Source organism: Lepisosteus oculatus, chromosome 2 (genome assembly GCF_040954835.1).
Source record: "Lepisosteus oculatus isolate fLepOcu1 chromosome 2, fLepOcu1.hap2, whole genome shotgun sequence".
Taxonomy (NCBI): Eukaryota; Metazoa; Chordata; class Actinopteri; order Semionotiformes; family Lepisosteidae; genus Lepisosteus; species Lepisosteus oculatus.
Window position 1 is genome coordinate 25,938,366 of NC_090697.1, and position 23,818 is coordinate 25,962,183.

The 23,818-nt window shown below is 34.1% G+C and overlaps 1 protein-coding gene across 4 annotated transcripts in view; it reads left to right on the forward strand.

The window, feature by feature from the left end:
• wdr35 (WD repeat domain 35) overlaps positions 1 to 23,818 on the forward strand; it is a 33,580-nt gene continuing 9,762 nt past the window's right edge. Inside the window, exons 1-21 of one of the 4 annotated variants that reach the window (XM_015357347.2) lie at positions 1 to 235; positions 1,231 to 1,348; positions 2,900 to 2,971; positions 3,119 to 3,211; positions 3,510 to 3,638; positions 4,201 to 4,334; positions 5,651 to 5,816; positions 6,245 to 6,390; positions 7,417 to 7,542; positions 8,873 to 9,058; positions 10,167 to 10,199; positions 11,171 to 11,194; positions 11,554 to 11,614; positions 13,334 to 13,478; positions 13,741 to 13,810; positions 16,007 to 16,060; positions 16,373 to 16,482; positions 17,055 to 17,265; positions 19,155 to 19,235; positions 19,619 to 19,755; positions 22,754 to 22,957. In XM_015357347.2, coding sequence (XP_015212833.1) covers positions 212 to 235; positions 1,231 to 1,348; positions 2,900 to 2,971; positions 3,119 to 3,211; positions 3,510 to 3,638; positions 4,201 to 4,334; positions 5,651 to 5,816; positions 6,245 to 6,390; positions 7,417 to 7,542; positions 8,873 to 9,058; positions 10,167 to 10,199; positions 11,171 to 11,194; positions 11,554 to 11,614; positions 13,334 to 13,478; positions 13,741 to 13,810; positions 16,007 to 16,060; positions 16,373 to 16,482; positions 17,055 to 17,265; positions 19,155 to 19,235; positions 19,619 to 19,755; positions 22,754 to 22,957 — 2,324 coding nt within the window. In that variant the 5' untranslated portion in view covers positions 1 to 211. The remainder of the gene's footprint in view (positions 236 to 1,230; positions 1,349 to 2,899; positions 2,972 to 3,118; positions 3,212 to 3,509; positions 3,639 to 4,200; positions 4,335 to 5,650; positions 5,817 to 6,244; positions 6,391 to 7,416; positions 7,543 to 8,872; positions 9,059 to 10,166; positions 10,200 to 11,170; positions 11,195 to 11,553; positions 11,615 to 13,333; positions 13,479 to 13,740; positions 13,811 to 16,006; positions 16,061 to 16,372; positions 16,483 to 17,054; positions 17,266 to 19,154; positions 19,236 to 19,618; positions 19,756 to 22,753; positions 22,958 to 23,818) is intronic. The other 3 variants (XM_015357353.2, XM_015357362.2, XM_006626347.3) reach the window with 3 other exon arrangements.

Genomic DNA, 23,818 nt, shown 5'->3' on the forward strand with positions numbered 1-23,818 from the left:
GCTGGATTGGTTGTGTTCCGGTTTGCGGTTACTAGGGAACCAGAAATCGGCTTCTACTTTAAACAGATTCCTGTCAGATTTGCAATATTATGCGTTAATATTAATATCGACAATTGAAACAACATTTTTATAATGCGAATTATTTATCAGTACAACGGCTTATAATTTTACATAACCAAAACAACACAACTTCCTACCCTCCGCATCCACGATGTTTATTTATCTAAGTAAAAAGGTGAGTTTAAAAACAACGATTTTAAGACCAAGATAGAGCATGCTTTTGTAATTGCATTTGAGAAAATTTGACTGATTTACCTAAGATTTTTAGGATTTTTATTTGAATGTTATATACTGTACATCTAAACAGTTATCAGTTTCTGTTAACATTCGCGATTCAGCGAAGATCAAAGGTGATTGTAAATGTAGTTGGTTTGCAAGAAAAGAAGTCCCCATATTGCATTCTCGATTTTATTTGGAAACATATATGGATGATTGCAAACAACCACTGCGTAGAATTGTTAAAAAATTACTGTGGCGTTGTAGGTTACTTTCGCCCCTGAAACACGTAGTGTATAAGCAGTGCTGAGTGTGTTTTCACAAAACATTGAAGAGAAATACATTGCTTTCATATGAAGTTTGCAGAAATTAGTCACTCCTATATTATGCTTTCACTTATTATCTAAAACACGAACATAATGTAAGCATTACATTTTGACTGCAGAGCTTTATTTTAAAGAAAAAATGAGTTTTTATTAGTATAAACACTACTTAGATTAACTTTCATTTACCTTTTGGAGATGAGTTACTACTGTAACCTTTGTTGTATACCATGTCAGAAAAATAGCTGGAATGTCCTATGTAGTATCATAGGTGATTGGGTTTCAGTGCACATAACATGGGATAACTGTTTCAGCCTTTCTAATCATAGGTTGTCACATATTGTAGCTAAGCCACGGGAACAGGCTGTGGCATTTCCACTTGGCCTGTTCTTTCGTGAGAGTGCTGGAAAAGGTAGCAAGGAAGGACTGAGTGAGTCCTTCCATGATTGAGACTTCATGGTAGAACAAGAGATTGAAATTACAGACTCAAAAAGCATGACATCTACTAAGACAGTTCAGTGCTGAACACTGTTTGTCTTATGATTGTTCCTTTTCCTAAAATAGATTTTTATTTTTTTTCATTCATTAGACACATATTGAAATATAATGTTTTGCTTCCTTCTGTTTTCAGATTGCCATACCCAATAACATACGTCTGAAATGTGTTTCATGGAACAAAGACCAAGGTTTTATAGCCTGTGGAGGAGATGAAGGGCTTCTTAAAGTACTAAAATTGGAAACACAGACAGGTAGTAATTGCTTTTTTCTTTTAGTCTTGGTCATTTTATTATATAGTCACACGATCTCAAGTATGGATTTTAGTGTATTGTAATCAAGTCATAATTCACATTTTAAAAAATTATCCAGTACTATAATATGTAAATCATAGGGATGAAACAAAGAATAACAAATAAAGTACATGAAATGTCAATATACAGTATTGAGATGCTAACCCCACATTAGTTGCTGAGTAATGTCTCTGAAACATCTGCCTTTTAATTTCGCTGTTAGTTCATCTTTCATTGCAATTCATTATGCTTCCTGCTATCACTGTTACCCAAAGGTTCCTGTACTTTTTGATGCATGTCAGCACACAGTGGAAAGTAGCAGTAATGTAAGTTGTTTAACTTGTCGTGGTTCAGCTGGATTTTGCTCAGGAAAACACTATTCTGTCTGATGTTATTTGTCTGACAACTTAGACAGCTTGAATTTCACGATATTCTAACACAGTGTTCTACACAAACCAACGACAATATATAAATATAGTTTTCGTATGCATACATGTAAGAAGATCCAGATGACTGATTATTATATTGAAACTGCACTTTCTCAAACATTTGGAGTTTTGCACAGATTTATTTGAGATGGGAACAGATTTCCACGTGTTTCTGCCGGCAGGGCTCTGTTTCAGTCAGCTTTAAGGATTGAGATTATGTGTTATCCTGTTGCCTGTCACATTTCTGTTTGCAACACATTAATGTTGTTCTTAAGAAGAAATAAAAAAGAATAAAGCCGTGTGCCTGTGTATCGCTCATAAGCAAGTGGTATTATTTCTTTGCAGTCTTTGTGGGCTTATCTCCTGTTTTACTTGGGTCACATATTTCTTATGTCTTCGTGGTCATTTTGGGTTGACCGGAAACCTTAAGGCTTTTGCGTTACTGGGTGATGAATAATCCGTTGACTCATGACATTTAAATGAAACTGTATGAGCTGTAGTTTACTAAACAAAATAAGACAATTAATTGAGTCTGTATCTCAAGGGTGTTCCCCTTACTTCCAGAAACTCAACCTTCCCCACACACACTAACAGTAATTTTCCTGGCTTCTCAAGGTTTTAGTATATTCTCCTCACTATCTCTCCATAATGCAGAAACCAAGAATTGACTATGTGCATGGGCACAAATAACAAGGAAGGCATGTAACAGCAGAAAGTAGAAGTATTTTAAAGTACAGAAGTACATGGGCTTCACAGTAGTTGAAAATGTATTTTTGTGTATTAGTTTCCTTTAATTTCAAAAGTGATAAAAAAGAGCATCATTTAATATTTCTTAAGTAAACACTAGAAGTTGATCAGTAAGTTATAGGCTTGTAAAATATTACACCTTATATAGCCTTCTCTATTTATAAACTCCTACTGTACTATTTTTTTCTGAAACATTTAAGTCAATTTGCAAACCATATTAACTCTGGGCAAACATCCTAACATTCAGGATTCTTTAATTGTACTACACTGTACAAAGGACATTCTTGCCTACTGTTGTTCACCTTATACTGTTTTTGTTCTTTCTTATAAATCCTAGATGATGCCAAACTCAAAGGACTGGCAGCTCCCAGCAATCTTTCAATGAACCAGACACTTGAGGGTCACAGTGGTAAGTAATGTCTGCTCGGCAATGTGCACAATGTCGACACTGAAGTGAAAAGTTAGATTATAACAAAATGGACATTACAATTTAAATAAATTAAGTCAAACCAACACAGGTTTGACTTAGAAAATGACGCTCTTGTGTTTTATTCAGGTGCTGTGCAGGTAGTGACTTGGAATGAACAGTACCAGAAACTAACAACCAGTGACCAAAATGGTCTCATCATAGTGTGGATGCTCTATAAAGGTAAAGTACAAGAGGTTTGGATTAGCTTTGTAAACAGTAGTTGTAATAATAACAATAATCATGATGATAAATAACACTGAGCATTTTTGTGCAAAGGGTGTAATTGAACAATTTATAGTTACTTGTCTGCGAAGATACAGTGATTTTTGCCGTAGCCTGGAATTTGTTGATCATTATAAAAACAAAAACAGGATATTATGTATGGTTATTTATATATTCGATAATCAAGCAACATTTTTATTGATTACAGAATAAGATGGAAAGCTGTCCCTATTGAGCCTTCTGTGTTACATTCTAGGTTCCTGGTACGAGGAAATGATAAACAACAGGAATAAGTCAGTTGTCCGGAGCATGAGCTGGAATGCTGATGGGCAGAAGATCTGTATCGTGTATGAAGATGGGGCTGTCATTGTGGGTTCAGTTGATGGTAAATATGAGGGCACTTAATTATTATCTCATTTTAAATATGAAAGTAAGCATGCATTATTAATGTTATGTGTATGTTAAACACAAATACATGGATATCATTAAGATACCTGTATGGTTTTAAACAAAAAAGTTATATTTCGTATATGAAAGTACTGTGGGTAACAGTGTTACTTAAATGAGACAACTAAACAACTAAACTGGGTGTGGTCATTGGTTGTGAAGACAGTAAAATGCTGTTGTTGTCATGTGGTTTTCATTGACATTTTGTGCTAGTTTTAAATCTTAGTAAAGTATGATAAAAATATCAAAAGCATTTGATGTCTTTAAAAATGTTCATACCTGTATTAATGTTGTGATCCATAGCATGTGATAGTTACTTTTTTAGAAACAACTAAACATGATAGAGTAACATTAAGTTTATTTTACTTCAAAGAAAGTGTAGAAGGTTGCTTGTATATTTTGGAAACCACATTATTCTACTTTCTTACTAGTCCTTTCAGGACTGACGGTAAGATCCTGGAACGCTCTTGGCTTTGAGATTTGTGTTGCATGTATTGCAGGTAACCGAATTTGGGGGAAAGACCTGAAGGGAATTCAGTTGGCACATGTTGCTTGGTCACCTGATAGCAAGATTCTCCTCTTTGGAATGGCCAACGGAGAAATTCATATATATGACAATCAAGGCAATTTTATTGTAAGTGTGAAATATCAAGAATAAAATGTATGCACCCACTCCCCAAGCTACGCAAGACTTCTGTTCCACAAGTTGGTGCATTACCCAAGTTTTACTAAGTTGGAAGTGACTTCTTTTTAGGGAGAAACAGTAGAGCAGAACTGTAGGCTCACCAGGTTTGTTTTTAATGGTTAAAAGGCGTGCGTGCTGATCACAGAGTAGGGTAGAGAGCAAGATGGAATCCATAATAAAGTACATTTATGTATGTACTTCTCTTTATGTACAGGGAGAGAAATGATAAAATATAGCATTTAAAAATATGCAGTACAGTAAACAAATGAAAGATCAAACAGAGAAAATTACCTTTTAACTAATTTAAAGATAATACATACATTTCATTACCTTACACTCTACTATAAAGTCATTATACACAAAATAGAATAGACAGTGCAGTGAATAATAAAAATAATGAAACACTTGTGTGCCTCCGTCTTTCAGATGAGACGTTAAACCGAAGTCCTGACTCTCACTGGTAATTAAAGATCCTTGGTTATTTCTCGATAAGAGTAGGGAGTAATCCCAGTGTCCGGGCCAAATTCCCCCCCTCGGCCTTTACCGTGGCCTCCAAACTGTCCCCATGTATGATTGGCTTGCACTTGTCCAGGGTGTACCCTGCCCTGTGCTTGTTGCTTGCCGGGTAGGCTCCGGCTTCCCGTGACACCGTATGGTATTAAGTGGTTTGGTAAATGACATGACATGACATGAGTGCCTCCCTGAGATGATTGCAATGTGGTTTGCTCCAATTTTCAGTGAAAAAGCTTACGGTGATATACAAAACACAAAGTGAGAGCACAATGGAGCCCTGGTGGTAACTACATTATGTGCTCATAAACCAACTCTATAGTAAAAATAATCTAGCTTTGTGCTAAATAACCATGAAAAAAAACACATTTACTGCTTTCTCTTTATGTATCTAATGTAACCTTTAGCTAACTTAAAGATTTATTATGTGACCCATGGGATGGTTTTACATAAAGTCAAGTCTCAAGTAACCTGGGAAGAGGACATATAATTTTATCTAAGAATATTCGGTATGTATTTCACATTACTTTCATAATGTGAAACAATACTATATCTTAAGAAGTGTGAAGAGCCTTGCATTCTTCATGTCTTCAGACACTATCTTATATTAAGCATGGTTTTGTTGCGTTTAGTCTAAACTTGGTTCAGGATCCAAACATGAACTAAGCAGGGTAAAAATTAAAATCAGTCAATCAGTACTGTTAAAAATAACAGTGTTTTATGTATAATCTTTTATATTCATGTACTTTGTGCAGGTCAAAATGACATTGAATTGCCTGGTCAATGTGACAGGAGCCATCAGCATTGCTGGAATACATTGGTATCATGGGACAGAAGGTTTTATTGAGCCAGACTGTCCGTGCTTGGCTATCTGCTTTGATAATGGAAGATGCCAAATAATGCGTCATGAGAGTGATGAAAGTAAGTAATGGAGGTGAATCTGCATTTACATCTATGAAAATAATTAAGGAATTTAATTGTGTTCATAACTGAATTATGTTCAGAAACATGGGGCAAGTACTTTGCAAATTTCAGACAATTAACTAAATTGTAAAACCATGAAAGGGGCTTACATTTTAACTTTAGCTTTTATAAACTTTATTATGACTGTATTGAATGTAAGATTTACAAAGCGATAAAAACACAACAGTATTTGTGCCCTGGTGAGCTTACACAGTTATTTACTCTTGTGTAGTATTTTGGGAAGTGACATCTTGCAGGATTACAAGTTAGAGCAGCAGGGATGAAGGTGAATTTTGATGCTATCATTCATTCCAAAGTTTTGTAAAAATTCAATTTAAACCCTTCTGAGGATCTGTAATTTGTCTTGCATTTGTAATGTTTCTCAGACCCAGTGCTGATTGATACTGGAATGAATGTGGTGAGCATTCAGTGGAACCACTGCGGCAGTGTTCTTGCTGTGGCAGGCTCACAGAAAGCAATTGCTCTAGATAAAGACGTCAATGTTGTTCAGTTCTACACGCCTTTTGGAGAGGTAAGAGAATGGTGTTTGTAGATACTCTCCCACTTCTAACTGGATCCTTCAAGACAGTTTTATGAGCAAAAACAGATACTGTGGTTTTCTTAATTTCATCTGTTGTTGGTAATTGTATTTGTCATTCAAAGTTAAGATGCTTTTACTCAGATTATTTGATAAAATGAAACTGTATTTTTGGTTTTGAATCACCGGCATTAGAATATGCAGGGGATTTGGTGAAGACAGAAAATGATTCTACATCTTAATTGATTGTGGACAGGTTCTTAGAAAGCATGTGGGAGAAATCTCACCAAAGCAGAAGCATGTGGAGGAAATTTTCACATTCATATGCAAAACACACATTCATATGTTATTCATGATTTCTCAGAGTTTGGACTGAGAAATCATGAATAACACTTTAGCAGTTCTTTTCACCTTTAGAATTATTGTTTTTTTTTTTAAACAAGATTGAAACAAAGTAATGAGTATCATCCATACCCTTAAGAGACTGCTTTTCATGATTTATTGAAGTTTAGTATGCCTTTTTCAGTGCGTGTTCCAACTGCCAGCAGCCTTTTAGGTTAAGTTACACAAAACATACCCTTCCATAAAAGGAAAGTTCTAGTTCTATGCCCGTAAATTACCATTTCTGTCTGCATTTTTAGAAAACATAAATCCTGGAGCACTGATTCTTGTCATGATTCTTTTCTAGTGTTAAAGTAGAACAGAAGTGAAAGTCTCCAGTTTGTCTAGTATTTACTCAATGAACATGCTATCCCACCTGTTTGGTGTGTGCAAAGAGTTTGAGTTTGAATGTAATTTGAATTTCCAAATTTGTTATGGGTAGTTATGAGTGCTTATGAAGATATTCAATTCGAACTGAGCTGCATATAATGTACCGGTGAGTATAGATTACTTCATTGTCATTTTAATGGTCCCGCATAAGGCTATAATCCGTGTATTTTTAAATTTATTTTAACCACATTAAAGCTTCATTTAAGTGTAAAAAAGTATTTGTAGAGTCACTCCACATTTTTTTTGTAGCATTTACGGACCCTGAAGGTTCCTGGTAAGCAGATGATGGCAGTGTCTTGGGAAGGAGGGGGGCTAAGGATTGGCCTTGCAGTAGATTCCTTCATATACTTTGCCAACATCAGGCCGGATTATAAGGTAATAAGACAGCGTTCTTAACTTCCTAGCCCTTTGTGTTGCAGGTGGGATTGCAGCTACTGGCCTTTGTTTCTGTACTAGTATCAAGCTCAGATAAAAGCAGGTAAATATTCAGATGAACGTACACTATGAGTTGCAGGTTTGGAAAAATGTATATGTAAAAAGAAAATGTACTGTATGTGCTCTTTATCAATATATATACCTTGTATACCCTTGTAAAGTTCTACCAAAGAAATATACATCATTTTGTGTGCTGCAGTGAAAACAATTTTTAGTATGTTGGACTCCATGCAATCCAAAACAAATTCCTACTTGTAACCTCTTGTTATCACTACAAATAAAACCAACAGCCAAATACATTCTGGCAATAGTAATTGAAGCTTAATGATCTGGTGTTCTTGTCCTTCTATAAATTATCTCCTTTAAGACCTTTTCTTTTAAATATTTGTAATTATTTACAAGATGTTCGACAATGAAAATAATAAATAATTTGCTCAGAAATAGGGCATTAAAACACATTAATGTACTTTTCTTATAATTAATATAATTAATAATATTAGTTATTGTGTAGAGACTGAAGCCTGCATTACTTCTCGTCCTCTGCAAATATGTTTTTTTATAAGATTTCAAGATGTCTTATAACTGAGAATGTTTGCAGGACTCAAGCATTTGAGCATATTATGATCTTTTGCTCAGAACAGTCTGGGTAAGAATATTTTATGCAGAAAGTTGTAAAGTTCAGACTATGTGCCATGACTATTTGCTGCATTTTCCAATGATTAATGTGCTCCTCTTTGTAACACTTCAGGAACATTTGTGTAGATAAATATTAAATTAACGAATATGTTTTGTGTGAAGAGTCCAACTGGGTACCTTGGGTGCATGCCACAAAATTGTATTTAAATTTCAGTAAAGTAATAAGAATGCGTTTTTTTAAAGTTTGCATGGGGATAACACCAAAGCTAAAGAACTCAATAAAATGCTTAATAACATTTTAATGTTTAAAGATATGAAGGGAGATTTTAAATATAAACAGTAACTAAACAGTTTTATTTTTGTGATAAAACGCAGGAAGGTTTATTGAGTAGAGAATTATTATACTGTAGATATCAACGATTTCGCTTTATAGAAATGGTGCAGTATTAGTACACGTTTGTTACAAAGATCATTAAAAAATTGATCTTGTTTAATCATTCTGCATAGTGAAGAACCCAGGCATTTCACCTTATGTATGTAATATTTATGAATAAGTTGTTAATGAGTAGGTACATTTTTTTTACCCAAATTACTGTATACACATGAGTTTGATATTGATCTCTTACTTTAACAGTGGGGCTATTGTTCCAACACTGTTGTGTATGCCTACACCAGACCAGACCGCCTCGAGTACTGTGTTGTCTTTTGGGATACCAAGAACAATGAAAAATATGTGAAATATGTCAAGAGTCTCATGTCTATAACCACCTGTGGGGACTTTTGTATTCTTGCAACAAAATCAGATGACACCCACCCTCAGGTAAGTAGCTTCCAAATCAGTTGGAAATGTCATGGGTAGTGTGGTGTTTGTCACTCATTCATTGAACAAACAGTTGCAGTCATAATGAAGCTATTGAAAATAAAGAAACACTTAAAAGCAAGGTAAAGTTATTTTGTGGCTTGAGTTACATAAAGCTGTCTTTAAGAAAAAAAAACAACAGAAAACATTTTAAAAGAAAATAAGGAGGGCTTAACTGTGCACAACAGCGCAGACTAGTCAGTGAGCACTTTTTCAAGCAGCCAAAGGCAAAGGTTGTTATCAGTTCATGTTTTGGTTGAAACCTCATGCATCTGACACACATCTGTTGAACTCTGACTGATTAGAACAACAAGAAAAAAGATTCATAGGGTGTTTTTCAAATGTTTTTGGCATTTAGAAATGCAGCTAAAATAAATTAAAACCGCTCTGTTCCGTGCTCACTTTATTTGCTGCTTGATTATCTACTTTCATTTCCTGCACTTTCATAAAATTTAGAGAAGTATTTGATATGCGATAAGAATATTAAATATGGCACTGTCTCTGGATGGTTGATAAGTGGCATTTTAAAGTACACAGTACTATATCACACTACTGTATGTATACTGTACACAGCACTGTATGCATAGCTGTAAACACAGTATATATTTTTAATCAAAAACAGTACATTGCTATGCTGTGAACATTGTCATGTGGAAGTCTTTTGGGGGGGCACCTTATTAAGGCACCTCCCTTAATAAGGATTTCATAGATTGAGCCATTTTGTTTCGGTTTCAAAATAAATTTTTTACAAAATGTAGGAATCTTTCACAGGCAGCTGTAATGTTATGTCTGTTAGTAATAAACTAAATATAAAAGACACATCTGAAAAAAGTACTAAGTAAATCAACAAAAGCAATAAATTGTTTTCATATCCATTTTACATTTGACTTGCTATCCTCATCTGGCCTTGTGCAGGAAAGACAAAATAACAAAATACTAGTCCTCAAATAATAGTGGTCAGGATTGAAATAATACACTGATAATCTCTTATTAATTTTTATATAATTGTGTTGAACAGCAGTATATAATGTCTTTTTTAATTTCCTTGTTCAATGTATTGCTAACAAAGGAAGATACAGAGGCGGAGTCAGTGAGTGCAATGGTAAGGTACATTTTACAGGAGAGTCTTGAATATAGTTACGTTTCTTTTCATTTTGGGTAGCTGGAGTCAAATAACACATGCTAATTTACTACAATTTACAAATTGCAATTTACTGTTACATTATTAAAGCATTCTATAGCAAAAAAATCCAGGCTTGGTCATGGAGATTCCCAATCCAGCCAGTTTTGTAGGACATTCTAAATCATCTGTTGATTAAACAAGTAATGTATTCAGTTGAGGGAAGTGGGACTGTTAACTTAATTATATTCTTGGTAACTGTAAATTCACACATTAACTGAAATTTAAATTAACAATTCCCCTGCAGTTGATCACAATTAGAATGTAAGAAAGGTTACAAAGTCTTTATACATTAGTGATTTCATAGTTTACCTACAGTACATAACCTGCTGGACTGGGCATATCCAATAATGGTTTGTCTATTGTCTATGTCTTCTGTTTTTTTGTTTTTGTGTTTCTTGGATATGTTTGTTTGTTTTTAATCTGTACTGTTCCTGTGTTTTGTTATCCTAGTCCAGTCATTTTTTATATTATGTTAAAATGTTTACTAAGCAGAACTATTAAAACCACATTCTTAAGATATTTTTTCATTAAAAACTTTTGAGATGTTCATAAAACTACTTCATACCACCTCATGATGTTACCACCTATTTAATGAATTAATATAAAATATTAAAAACCAAGTTTTATTTTTATTGGATGATCTTAGTGCTTCCTAAGGGGAATCAAAACCTGTGATTTTATCATTAAGGTTTTTTTTAGAACAGTTTAAGGCCCTTTTTTGTAGAACTTTAGTCAAGTCTATGTAGTGCTTTAATAAGTAATTTCATGTGAATGCTAGAAATATATAACTTTAATATTTAGCTTTACTGTATATATATTTCTGAATCATAAAACTTAAATGTTTAAGTTTGTGTATGATTCATCTCTTTTCATCTAATGGCTGCTGAAAGGTCGCATCAGAAAACATCAGAAAGGTACTAACTGTCTTTTAACCATGGACCCACATCAGATAAAGATCTTCCAGTTAAACAATGATGTATAACTATATTCAATTATACATCATGTATAATATTATATCATAAATTATGATCATGTAATTTTACAGAATTTCTACTTTTTGTTCTGAATTCTAAAATCACATTAGTAAATCATTATATTGTTATAGATTTATATTTTAGTTCAACTGCCTAAAAAGAACACAGCTTATTGTCTCTAATGTGGAGCATTTAAAATCCACCTAAAATAAATTTACTGGCAGTGCTGAAGTAAGTAATAGCCATTGGTTCACTTAACAGTTAATGTGCCCTCTTTCTGCCTTTTCTTTCTGTTGTAGTATGTGCTTGTCCTCTGTAACTCTATAGGGACTCCCCTGGACTCCAAGTACATTGACATAGGTAAGTGTAACTAGTTTGGGTGAACATTGCACGCATTTCGTACATTTTCCTGATTTTACACCTCTTTAAACACACAAAGACCTTAAGTAAATTCTTTCAAAGCCAAACAATCATCCTTCACCTCTGGAAAGCTAAACATACAGTAAAACATTTCTGTCATCAAAGAAAAGCAAACATTCAGTACTAGAGCTGTTTGTACTACTGGTTTTCAAAGGACCGTTGTAGTCTCGTTGGGTAACAGCAACAGTCAGACCATTCATCAACCTACAGCAAACATGGCCAAAGACTGCACCTCTTTCCATTTCATAGATATTGTGCAAAATTCCTTCAATATGCAGTAAGCCAGACTGTGATTCGGGAGAGACGTGTCCTGCGTGGCATATACTGTAGCTGGAAGCAGGCACATTTGATTTGAACCACAGGACTGGTAAAACTGTCTTTCTCCTTCTAGAAAGTCAGATTTTAAAACCAGATGTCTTAGAGGAATTAAATAAATTAAAGTTTCCTTATATATGAACTATTTAATATAACAGACTCTACTCTCTGTGAGAATATTTCTGTGAGATTGAGACTGTTTAGAGGCCTCTAGTGGCAGATCAGCTGTAATTATAGCTTTGTCTACAGTAGCTGGCTTGCCATAATAATGTATAATTATTTACCTTATTTTGAATTAATTCTTCCATCTATTATCAGAAAGGTTATCTGTAATGTTTCTGTGTTTTGTTATCCTATGCCAGTCTTTTTTTAATTTTCTGTTAGATGTTTACTAAGCAGAACTGTTAAAATCACACTCTTAAGATATTTTTCCACTAAAAAAATATTTTAAGAGATGTTCATAAAACGAGTTCATACCACCTCATGGTAAGAGTCTTAGCTAAACAGAGCCAATCCTGAAAGCACAAGGCACAAGGTGGGATTACACCCTGGACAAGACTCGTCCTCCATGTAGACACACCAGTTAGCCAGCTTGTCCCTGGATGCTGGGAGTTAACCAAATGTAATTTGAATTTGAAATGGATAAAAAAATCTTTTTTATTTTTATGATTTTCCATAATGGGCTGTAGGGGGTGTGGAAGCTAGAACTGTGTCCTCGTAGCGCTCGTGTTTTATTCCCTCCTGTGGTGCCTTCTATGTGGAGCTTCCCCATGGTTGTGTGGGTTTTGTCTTGATGCCCCGGCTTCCCCTCAGCAGTTCAAAGACATGTTTTAAAGACTAATCAGTGGAAACATGTGTGTGCCCTGTAATGGACTAGCATCCTGCCCAATGTATATCCCTCCTTACACCCATCGACTGCTGGAATGAGCTGTGGCTCGCTGTGATCTTATTTTGGACCAAGCAGTTATTGAAAAATGGATGGATAGATTTTCCCTAATCCACAATTTGAATTAAAGAATAAATGTACATTCTATTATCATATTACAGGCTGCTGTTACAGTATGTTGTTTTTTTAATTACCTATATGCAATTACCCACTAAAGACTGGAGAAAGGAAAAAATTAAAAAGGAATAAGTATTCAGACCTGTTTTTGAGTGCATGATATGAAATATGTATAACAAAAAAGTTGATCATTTTAACAAAACCAATTTAAAAAGTGTTCTTTTAGCAGTGAACATTTTCTGTCCACCGTATTTGCATAAATACCACTAGTATCCATTACATTTGCTGGGGTTTTCTTTGAATGACAGTGTATCGGTTAAAGCTGAGCGTTTCTCTTGTAGATCCACTATTTGTCACAATGACCAAGACACACGTGATCGCTGCCTCCAAAGAAGCGTTTTACACCTGGCAATATCGGGTAGCGAAAAAACTGACAGCCATGGAGATCAACCAGGTTGCAAGAACAAGAAAGGAAGGAAGGGAGAGGTTAGCTCGATTGTTTCTTCTTTCTGGAGTGATCAGTATTTTAATAGTAATATTCACTCGAAAATACATTTTTCATCTGAAACATCTTAGTCATTATTCTAAAACAGTCAGTTCATTCTTTCCTCTTGGTTTTGGATGAAGAAAGAATACCAAATGTCATTATTAATTATTATAGAGTTTTGTCAAGGTTTTCTTGTTTTCTGCCATTTGAAAGATTTGCAGTTCTGAAAGGGAAACAGACATATCCCTAATCTCTCTTCAGGGTCTATCATATTGATGATACCCCATCTGGAACAGCAGAAGGAGCACTTGACTTCTCAAAAGCATTCACGGTAAGTGCCATCCTACAGACTAAACCCTTGCTCATTTGGATGCTAGATGCTAGTCATGTGTACAAGTAGTACATGTGATCCTCTACATGTGAAAGAATCCAGGGTGTTAGCTTTGCAACATGGCTGTGTAGCTTATTACAGGCACCTGCAACTGTTTCTGTGAAGATGTACCTTCTGATATCAGTGCACTTCTCCATACTTTTCCACATTTCCTCTGGTTAATGTTTCACTCCTGGTTCTTGAGAAATCCATTGAGTGTATTTTGTCATTGCCCTTGGAAGACTAAGTCAGTATAGGATATTATTCCTTTGAGTCCAGAAATGTGTCTTACTCCTTTTCTCCGAAAGTGTTCCAGAGCAGCAAAATCTTTTTTACAATATGGAGACCAGTGTAATAAACAAAAGGTGGTGCTTCCAAATCTCACTGTTTGATTCTACTTCTTCTTAATTTTTTACATTTTTATGGTTCAGTGCAATTTCCTATCAGTGTTTTGTGCTTTTAAAAGAGTCTTATTGGGCTTTTAGTCTGTTTTACATACCTACCACAGAATGTGGTTTGCTATGGATATGAGGTGTCACATCATGATCTTTCACCCTGGTATAATCACTGTTAATTTTGTATTGATTACCACATACCTTGTTTTTGATTTTGATACATCAAAATTCATACATGTATTTACATAAGGTAGATGTCAAGCAATATTTGGATCATTGTGATGAAATCTGGTTTAAATCATCCCCTGATTTTGGACTTCACAAGACAAAATGTATTATACAAAGGAACAAGTAATAGGTTTATTCCATGCTGAAAAAAAGAAGAAAGAGAACACAATGTTTCAGCCATGGTGACTGATTTATTATACAATGTTATTTTCTTGGACTACAATTAATTAGTAACAAATATATTGAGTATCAAAATAAACTTATAACTATTTGCAAGCATATTTTAAGAAAAAATAAATTATACAAATATTGGATATTGATTAAATGTCTTTGGCATGCTTTAATTTAATTGATGATTAAAGATGACCACAGTATACTCCTGTGACTATTATATAGCAGTGAATCATAGAGTTTGTCAGTTGATTAGGTAAAGGTGTTAAGACACAGCATATTCAAACGGTTGAATTTTATGCCTGATGAAAATCACGAAAAACATTTTGTCTAGAATGTTTACAGTTTCAAATGCCTAACTTACTGTACCAAGACATTTTCTTCCTTGCTGTTACCAAGACTGATACTCTAGGTTGGTACTGTACTGTATGTCCAGTTGCTACAGAGCTCCACATGTAGTGACCAATGGTAACTTGGCTCTATGGCCTACATCAATAAAGTCTTGAGATTGCACATGCTGCCCTTCTATTGGCTCATCGTGACATGACAAGGATTCAGCAGTGCACCAAAGGTCTTCATTCTGTGCGTGTAACATTGACATTCTTCGGAGATGATGTGTCCATTATGTCATAAATACTAGACAATATGTCCCATTGAAAGTTCGTGCGGTAAATTGTTATAACATCTGTAGCTAACATCTAGGGTTCAGAGACCAGTGAACAGACACATGTTTGTCTAGGATCTATGAGTATCCACCTAGACTGCATCTGCAAACTGGTGCAAACATGTACTTGTTTAGTAGATGTGCATCTAGTCAAATGACCCCATCATTGAAAACTCACCATTTTCATTATTTTGCCCCACAAGAATTGACACAACACAGAAATATATATTTTTAGCTAGATTATTCTGTCAAAGAACACTTTTTTTCATGTTGACTTTATACTAGAATGCATGTACTATGTCTAGAATTCATGTTTTTGGTAGGAAGTTCAGTACTTTATTTTGTGATACAAGTTAACATTTTTTACAAAGGATTTGGCATAAAGGTAAAGCATGAAATGACACAGTTATTGAATGATACTGGTAAAGTCCAGTAGTTTTATTAAAAAAACAAAATAAATTGTTAGCTTTAACAGGGATTTAACCCTCTCTGTCCAGGTTTCAGTGATCTTGATGTTCTAAATCTTGGAAGCCTTATAGGTTTAACAACAAATGTGGCAACAACTCAATGTGGCATTTTTCTTCATAAACTGTAATTTCCAATGATCCAGGATTTCAGCTACATACTGTATGAATGGTGGATGTTTATGTATACATGTGTCTGACTTTTCATTATTTTTAATGTATTTCATTTTCTTAGACTACGAGAGATCCTATTTGTTGCATTACAGCAACAGACAAGACATTGATTGTGGTATGTAATATTTATTGAAATTGATTTTTCTTGTCCATTGTTATTTTACCAAATCAAAACAATCATATTTTTAAGTTTAATCATAATATATGGTGTGTTTTCTGCGATACAATGGTGGGACTTTATTTTTCTGCACTCTAGAAAATGTTTTTAATACACTATATAGAACAAGAGTAAGTAAGTCAGCAGGTTTTTATGTTTCTGGGGGAATTGTTTGATTAGAAAAGCAATTTGAAATATGTTTGAATAACTGATGACTGCAGTGAGTACCTATCACGTGATATAAACAATTCTTAATTTACTGTCTTCCAGGGACGTGAATCTGGCACAATTCAGAGATATAGTCTGCCCAATGTTGGTTTGGTCCAGAAATATGTCTTGAACTACAGAGCCTACCAGCTTTCATTAAACTGCAACTCCAGGTCAGTCCCAGCCACTACTTATATTTTGTTGACTATCTGAAGCATTTGTGGTTTCTCATGTCCTGAACGCAGAAATTCAGAAGGAAACTCATTTCTCTCATTTCAAAATTCCTTTCAGAAGGAACTTCACCTTCTGAAAACATGCAAACCACTAATAATGCATATAAATTCAACTAATTTTGTGGCTTGTTAATTTGTATAACAAAAAATCAATTTAGGTTTGCCTCTGTAAAAGAGGTTGAATACTTACGCAATCATGACTTTTCCCATTTTTTTCATATTATTTACTACTTTTTTTTTCTTGGAATAGGTTGTATATATAGCAATAGTTACTACAAAGTCTCATGACTGTAAGTTTGAAAGCAACAATGGGGTGCAAAGGTCTGAATATGTTTGCAAGTCACTGTACTATATATATACAGTCTGGATGTATAATGTTATTTATTCCTATTTTTCCACACATTTTATAGACCATAAACATCAGATAAGAAGTCAGACATGACGGATATTAATGGAGTAACATTGTGAGGTTCTGTTGTTTCAAACACTTTTATCTCTGTTCTTGTTGCCAGTCGGCTTGCCATAATAGATATCACTGGGGTGCTGACGTTTTTCGATATCGAAGTACGAACATCAGAAAGCTCAGGGCATCAAAGTGCAGGGGACCCTCTGAAGTTTGAGCGCAAAGATGTGTGGGACATGAAGTGGGCCACTGACAATCCCGATCTTTTTGCCATGATGGAGAAGACGAGAATGTATGTCTTCAGAAACCTGGACCCAGAGGTAAGATATTTAAAATAGTCTGTCAGGATGTTTATTTGAAAGAAGAGTACTCTCACACATTGATGCACAAGAACCACCAACTGTTTTTGCAAAAATATGCAAAATTCTAGTTCCTTAAATGGAGAGAAGCATGTGGACCTCCAAATACATATTTTGTGGATCTTTTTTTTACTTTGTCTTGGGATTCATTACAAAATATAAGAACTCACTCAATCATGTCATAAAAATGTGTATGCAAAATTAAGGAACTGTAGATTATACTGGTACTACTGATATAGATTACACAGTGACTTGGAGAAATCATTTGTTTTGAAATAAAACAGAAAGGGATTTACAATACTGTTACATTTAGAGGATTAACAAATTGAGAATTACTGAAAATACTGGGCGGGATAATCAAGAACTAAAATACATAATCATAGCTTCCAAATTGTAAAGATATTCTTAGGATATACCGTAGAGTTTGGTAACTGATGAGCTCTTTGTTTTCTGGCACAGCATTTTGAAAAGAGTAATAAATCAGGCAAACTGGGTTAAATGGTTTCTTTTATTAATGATGACAATGACACACACTAAACAACGCACAACATACTGTATAACACACAAGCTACTCTATTTACAGTGCGTCTCAAAAGGCCTCCATCCTGACCAACCCAAAAAAACCCAGACTGCTTCTAAGTACTCAAATCCTATATAATGCCTTACAGACCGAAAAGAGAGATTGACCTGCTCTTAAGCCTAACAGAATACAACCTATAGTAAATCTCTCTGTCTATAAATCTGGATGCTACAAAGTGACTGGCCTGTTCTGAAAATGTACTTAGAGAAGAGGCTGTTTTTAACCCTGGTATTCTCTATACAGGAAATCAGGGTTTTCTAAAAACAATAAAAATGGCAAGCTCTCTTAACACGGTTTAGATTCTTAAATCTGGTCTTAAAGGCTGATGGGAACAATGACCTCCCTCCTGGCACTGTCTCTTCTGTCTCCTTGTATCTTTCTGTCAATCCTCTCTCATCTGTCTTCCTCTCTTTGCATCTCCCCTTTTTTATACCCTGTTCCTGGAGTGTTGATGACTCTTAATTATTTACCAAGAACTTAATTAACCAAGATAAACCAGATAATTCCTTTGAGCAATGTGTCTCCATAACAACTTAGTAAACACCTCAGTTCTTTTCTGGTGTTGAAGCTGCAAATTAACTGCAAATGTTGATACAAGCTGGATGTTGACCACTCCCATCTCGCTGTAACAATAGTGATGAAAATTATTAGATTTGACATTTTGTAGTTTTAAATATTTCAGAGTGGTTAATATATTGCAGATATGTTCATATTTTGAAAATTGTTATCACTTATTTCTTACAGTAATTAGTTACTGTAAGAAATTCTGCTTTACAGTTATTCCATTATGAGGCATGTCTACAAATTTTCTCTTTCTCTTTCCAAGAAAATTTGTTGAGTGTGGTGTAAGACTAGCCTTATGCATACAGTATGAACAAAAGGGTAAAGAGGACAGAAGTCGGTTGAGTCCATCTGGCTTGTTTGATTGATAGTAGTTAATTGATCAGCGAATCTTATTCAGCCGTTATTTGAAAGAAATTGGCTTGGACAACATGGGGGTTCGATTGTTACACACTCCCACAACCATTTGCGTTTTTGGTTTGAAATCCATTTCCATCTATGATGTCCATAGTGTTGATTTTGTCATTGCCTTTGAGGATATTGAATACTTTGATCAGCTCTCATCATGGATGCCTTTATATATTACTCAATACGTTCAATTCTTTTAGCCTGTCAGTGTAGGGCATATATAATACTCACCTCTCCTGTGATATTTGGTTTACTACAGGTGTCATGTCTGTTTTCTAACTTCTCTGTTGCAATTTTCTAGGAGCCAATCCAGACATCAGGTTACATATGCAACTTTGAAGACCTGGAAATCAAGTCAGTTCTTTTGGATGAAATATTAAAGGTAACAGAAACACAACATCATTTAGTATTTTCCAGACTGAAAAATAAAAGCAATATTATTCAGTTTAGAATTGGGACTATCATGATAAAATTTATTCAAGAGGGATCATTTTCTTTAGTCTGGTGCAAGTATAGAGTAACATCTACAATTTGTATCTGTTTCATTATACTAAGCAAAGTATATTATCTTTTTTTAATAAACCTGATAGTGTTATACTTTTACCCTGATGACAAAAACCTGATTATTATAACCAGGAGTGAGTTGCTTGACATAAAAGTGCAGGTACTCAGCCAAATGGACTAGACCCGTGGGTCCATTTTTTATGTTTTGTCAATATACCGTTTCATGTAAATTAATAAACATTTAATCTAAAATGTTTTCAGGACCCAGAACACCCTAATAAAGATTATCTGATCAATTTTGAGATCCGTTCCCTGCGAGACAGCCGGGCCTTGATTGAAAAAGTAGGAATTGAAGATGCATCCCAGTTCATTGAAGACAACCCTCATCCCAGACTGTGGTAAATGTCTTTTATTTGTCTGTAATGATGCCTGTAAGAAAAGCATATCTAACTGAAATCAGAGAAAATCCCTCCACACCAGTTTGAGTGGCATTGAATACACAAATGAAAATACTCAAGGGAGTGCGACCATGTACAGACTACATACAGTACTGTAGTTGTGACTCAGACTTAAAAGGAAAAAAGCAACTGAAACATTTAAAAAAGCCACAATGACCTTAAGGAACAAATAATCTTTAACTAAGGATCTTTACTAGTGGTACAAGAAACTAATTTTCTGTTTGATATTTTTACAGCTGTTTATTGTTGATAATTGATGCATCAACATTTGTTAGAAAATGAAAACATAATTTGCAGATGATCCTGCTACTGAAAACACTGTTGTGTATGACAAAAAGATACAGTATAACTTTCTTTGTTGTCTTACATAAAGGAATCAACTAAATAATTTACATTCAAATAACATTCTGATTACAAAATTATTATAAGTAAAGATTAATCGTCTACATCACACACACCACTAACATAGCAGATCTGTAGAAATGTCTTTCATCAGTTACTACTTTTTTACGTCAAAATCAAGCAAACGTGATTATAGACTGCAAAGCAAACAATTAATCTTCATTTTATGTAATATTTCCATATAATCCAAGCACAACAAAGGTAGATTTAATACTGGCATCAATTTAAACTATAATCTGTAATTTAAGCATATGCTTCTTGTCACATTTCAGCAGTCATAAATTCATTCTGTAGATGTACCGGCAAGCACTCATCTCATTTTATATAAAACATATTCAATACAAAAAAGACTATTTTAATTTAAGCCACAGCATTTCCATTTTGTTTTACCTGTCATGTATTCTTGATCAAAGCCTAGACCATTTTATTGTTATCTTGGCAGCACAATTGTGTCTTGGCAGATTTGTTACATGCTCCTGGATTACCGATGGGGAGAGTTGTAGTGTAGTCTGCCCACCACTTCTTCAGGACAAGCAACAAAACAAAAAACCTTTTAATTCAGAAACAGTGCAACAGGGCTGCTTTTGATCTGGCTTATCTAACATGAGAAAAAGGCTGAAACTATTTAATCGATGCACTCATACATTTTCAACTGTTACAAAATCTACTACCTCCAAAAGAAATACGTTCTCACGTTGACTCTCAAGTGTTTAATACCAGTTGGCAGCAGGAGACTCCAAACTGAGTTCTGATATGATGCATCAAGTATCAATTATTAAAACATTTATTATTACTGTACCACCATTATTTACTGTTTCCTGAGAAGAAGTTTCATGTAGTTTGGATGGATGATGGAAAAACAACAATTTGCTTTATGTCTGTGCTAAACGATGAAAAAACAAAGTAATAGGACGTTCTGTAAAATCCCTGGAAATAATAAAAAAATAAAATAGGAAATTGTCAGTTATAATTGAAACACATAATCTGTTAGGATATTTATATACTGTATATATTACACAATGAGTCACTAAAAATAGACATTTCCTCGTACCTTTTCAAGAGAATTGTAAATAACCGATCATCTGTATATACAGTATCTTAGCACACGGCGTTAACCTGACTAGCGCTGATTGATTTTACATTTTTACATGGTTAGAACTCTTCAGACCTTTTTCAGGTCTTTTGGCAAGACTTGAAATTTATTGCTTTGTTTTGGAACTGCAAAAATGATTGATGCTTGCATGATCTCTTCACTAACCTGCAGTGGAGTTCAGCTCCCTGTGTTAATTCTCACAGCAGAGGGGGGAATTTGGGACTCCTGAGAGCTCTGGCTGCAGTTTTGTTTCAATGTGAGCTTGTCAGAGAAGCATTTCACTGCTCCAGTAAGGGGAAAGTGAACACATTACACATCATTTCATTTTCTAACTACTAAACTAGATGACATTGATTACACTTTTGTCTGTTTTTCTAAAAACACTAATTGAAAAATACAACATGTGGGAGAGATGGTATAGAGAATGGACAGAGAATTCAATTTGGAGATTATTATTTATTGGTTATTGAGACATCTGTCTTACAAGTCAGATTTAAACACAGAAACCTGTAAAAAATTATATTTTTTGTATTTTAGTATAAATATAAGTCAATTAACATTTTATATCTGACTCCTTTGTCTCAACATAGTAGAAACATATGAAAGAGTCAATAAACACATGTAGGTTTTCTGTTTTTTGATTAATCAATTTTTACAAAATAAATTTTAATTGTTGTTTAAAATCAAGTTACTGTATTATTGAAATTAAAATCGGGAGCCATTACCACTGCTTTTTGTGATAAAGTGTGAAGAATTTAGACTTTTTCAAATATTTACAATGATACTGAAAACGTGAGGTATCTTTATTGAACTAAAATGTTTGCTGTGAGCTGTGAATGTGTGACCAAAGGTCATAACGTTGTGTGGTCCAGATGTTCTATGCAAATGAATCTTAGATTCCAACAATATTTACAATATCATTGTGTAAAATTAACAGCTCACTGGTCTTGAACGTAATTAGCATTTTTCCATGAGTATACAGTAAGTCCAGTAAAAAGTACAAAACCTTTTCTGTAACTTGATGAAACTGGTAGATTTTAAATTCCATTGCTACTGACTGAATTATAAAATAATAATTTGTGTATAGATATCCATTGATTGTTGGAACCTTGCTTTGTATTTTTGTATTTGTATTTTTCAGTGTTATTTTTACATAAATACACATTAAATTCAAATATGTGAAGCACAAGTAAAACTACAAAATTATTTAAATATAACATGTAATGTCAAAAGAAAAGACTTGTTACCCACAGAACTGGAGAAAATCATTTCAAAAGTGATTCTAAGGTTATAATGTTTTGGCCAGTAAAAGGAAGAAAATATTTTTAAAAACTTCATCTAATCCTCAGCTTCACACAAAAAATGTTTCTAATCCTCAAATTCACACAGATAGATGTTCCTAAATTTACAAATTATTTTGGAAATCCAAAATTTCTTTTTTAGGCGCTTACTGGCAGAAGCAGCTCTTCAGAAGCTAGACCTGAAGACTGCAGAGCAAGCGTTTGTGCGTTGTAAGGACTACCAGGGCATTGAGTTTGTCAAGCGTCTCGGTAATCTGCAGAGCGAGTCAATGAAACAAGCTGAAGTTGCAGCTTACTTTGGGAGGTTTGAGGAAGCAGAAAGAATGTACTTGGATATGGACAGAAGGTATTTTTTTATTTCTGTAATTTTGAATATTTAGATAGTGAAAATAAGTCTATTTCCTAGCGGATTTATCTCTTTCTATGTCTGTCTGGTTTGATATTTCAATGCAACTGTTCATAGCTGCTGATTGAATTTGAAAAATCTGAAGGACCTTTGTACAAAACATCCAATCAGATATTTTCAGCTATCTGCCTGGGGTAGTGTTATTAGCGGAGTGGCAAATCATAAATGCACTGAAAATTTAAGTTCTCATTAAGTTATCATTTACAAGAGAAAGGCTTTCTTATATGTATGCTAAAAAATACACAAATTGAACACATTTCCACTGTTTTTATAATGATACATATTTTAGAACTTGGGTAAACCTTTACTGCTCACCTTACAATGAACTACTAACATCCTGAAAAAGGAACTGCTATTACAAGATATTTTTACAAGAAAACCTTTCAATTGTTAATAATTACCGGAAATTTTCTGTTTTTTTTTCAGTGAATTTATGATTTGCCTTTAACAATTACAAGGCTCTTGGAGCAGAAGGAAATACACAACTAATTAAATAATGAAATTAAAATTTAAAACATTGTGTAATTAATCTAGCACAGGCATTAACCTAAATTAAACAAAAACAAAGTGCAAAAATATGAATAGGCCACAGGATATTACAGTATTACAGTTGTGTAAATGAAAGAAAGGATGAAGGAAGTGCCTTTCCTGTCATTTGTCGTTGGTCAATGTATTTTTTATTGCAGAAAAAACAAAATTATATCAAATGTGTTCTAATTTCAAAACTGTCAAATCAATGTAATATGACAGTTACAGACTGAGTGTACTATTATCAATATGGAATTCATTTTTATTTGTTGT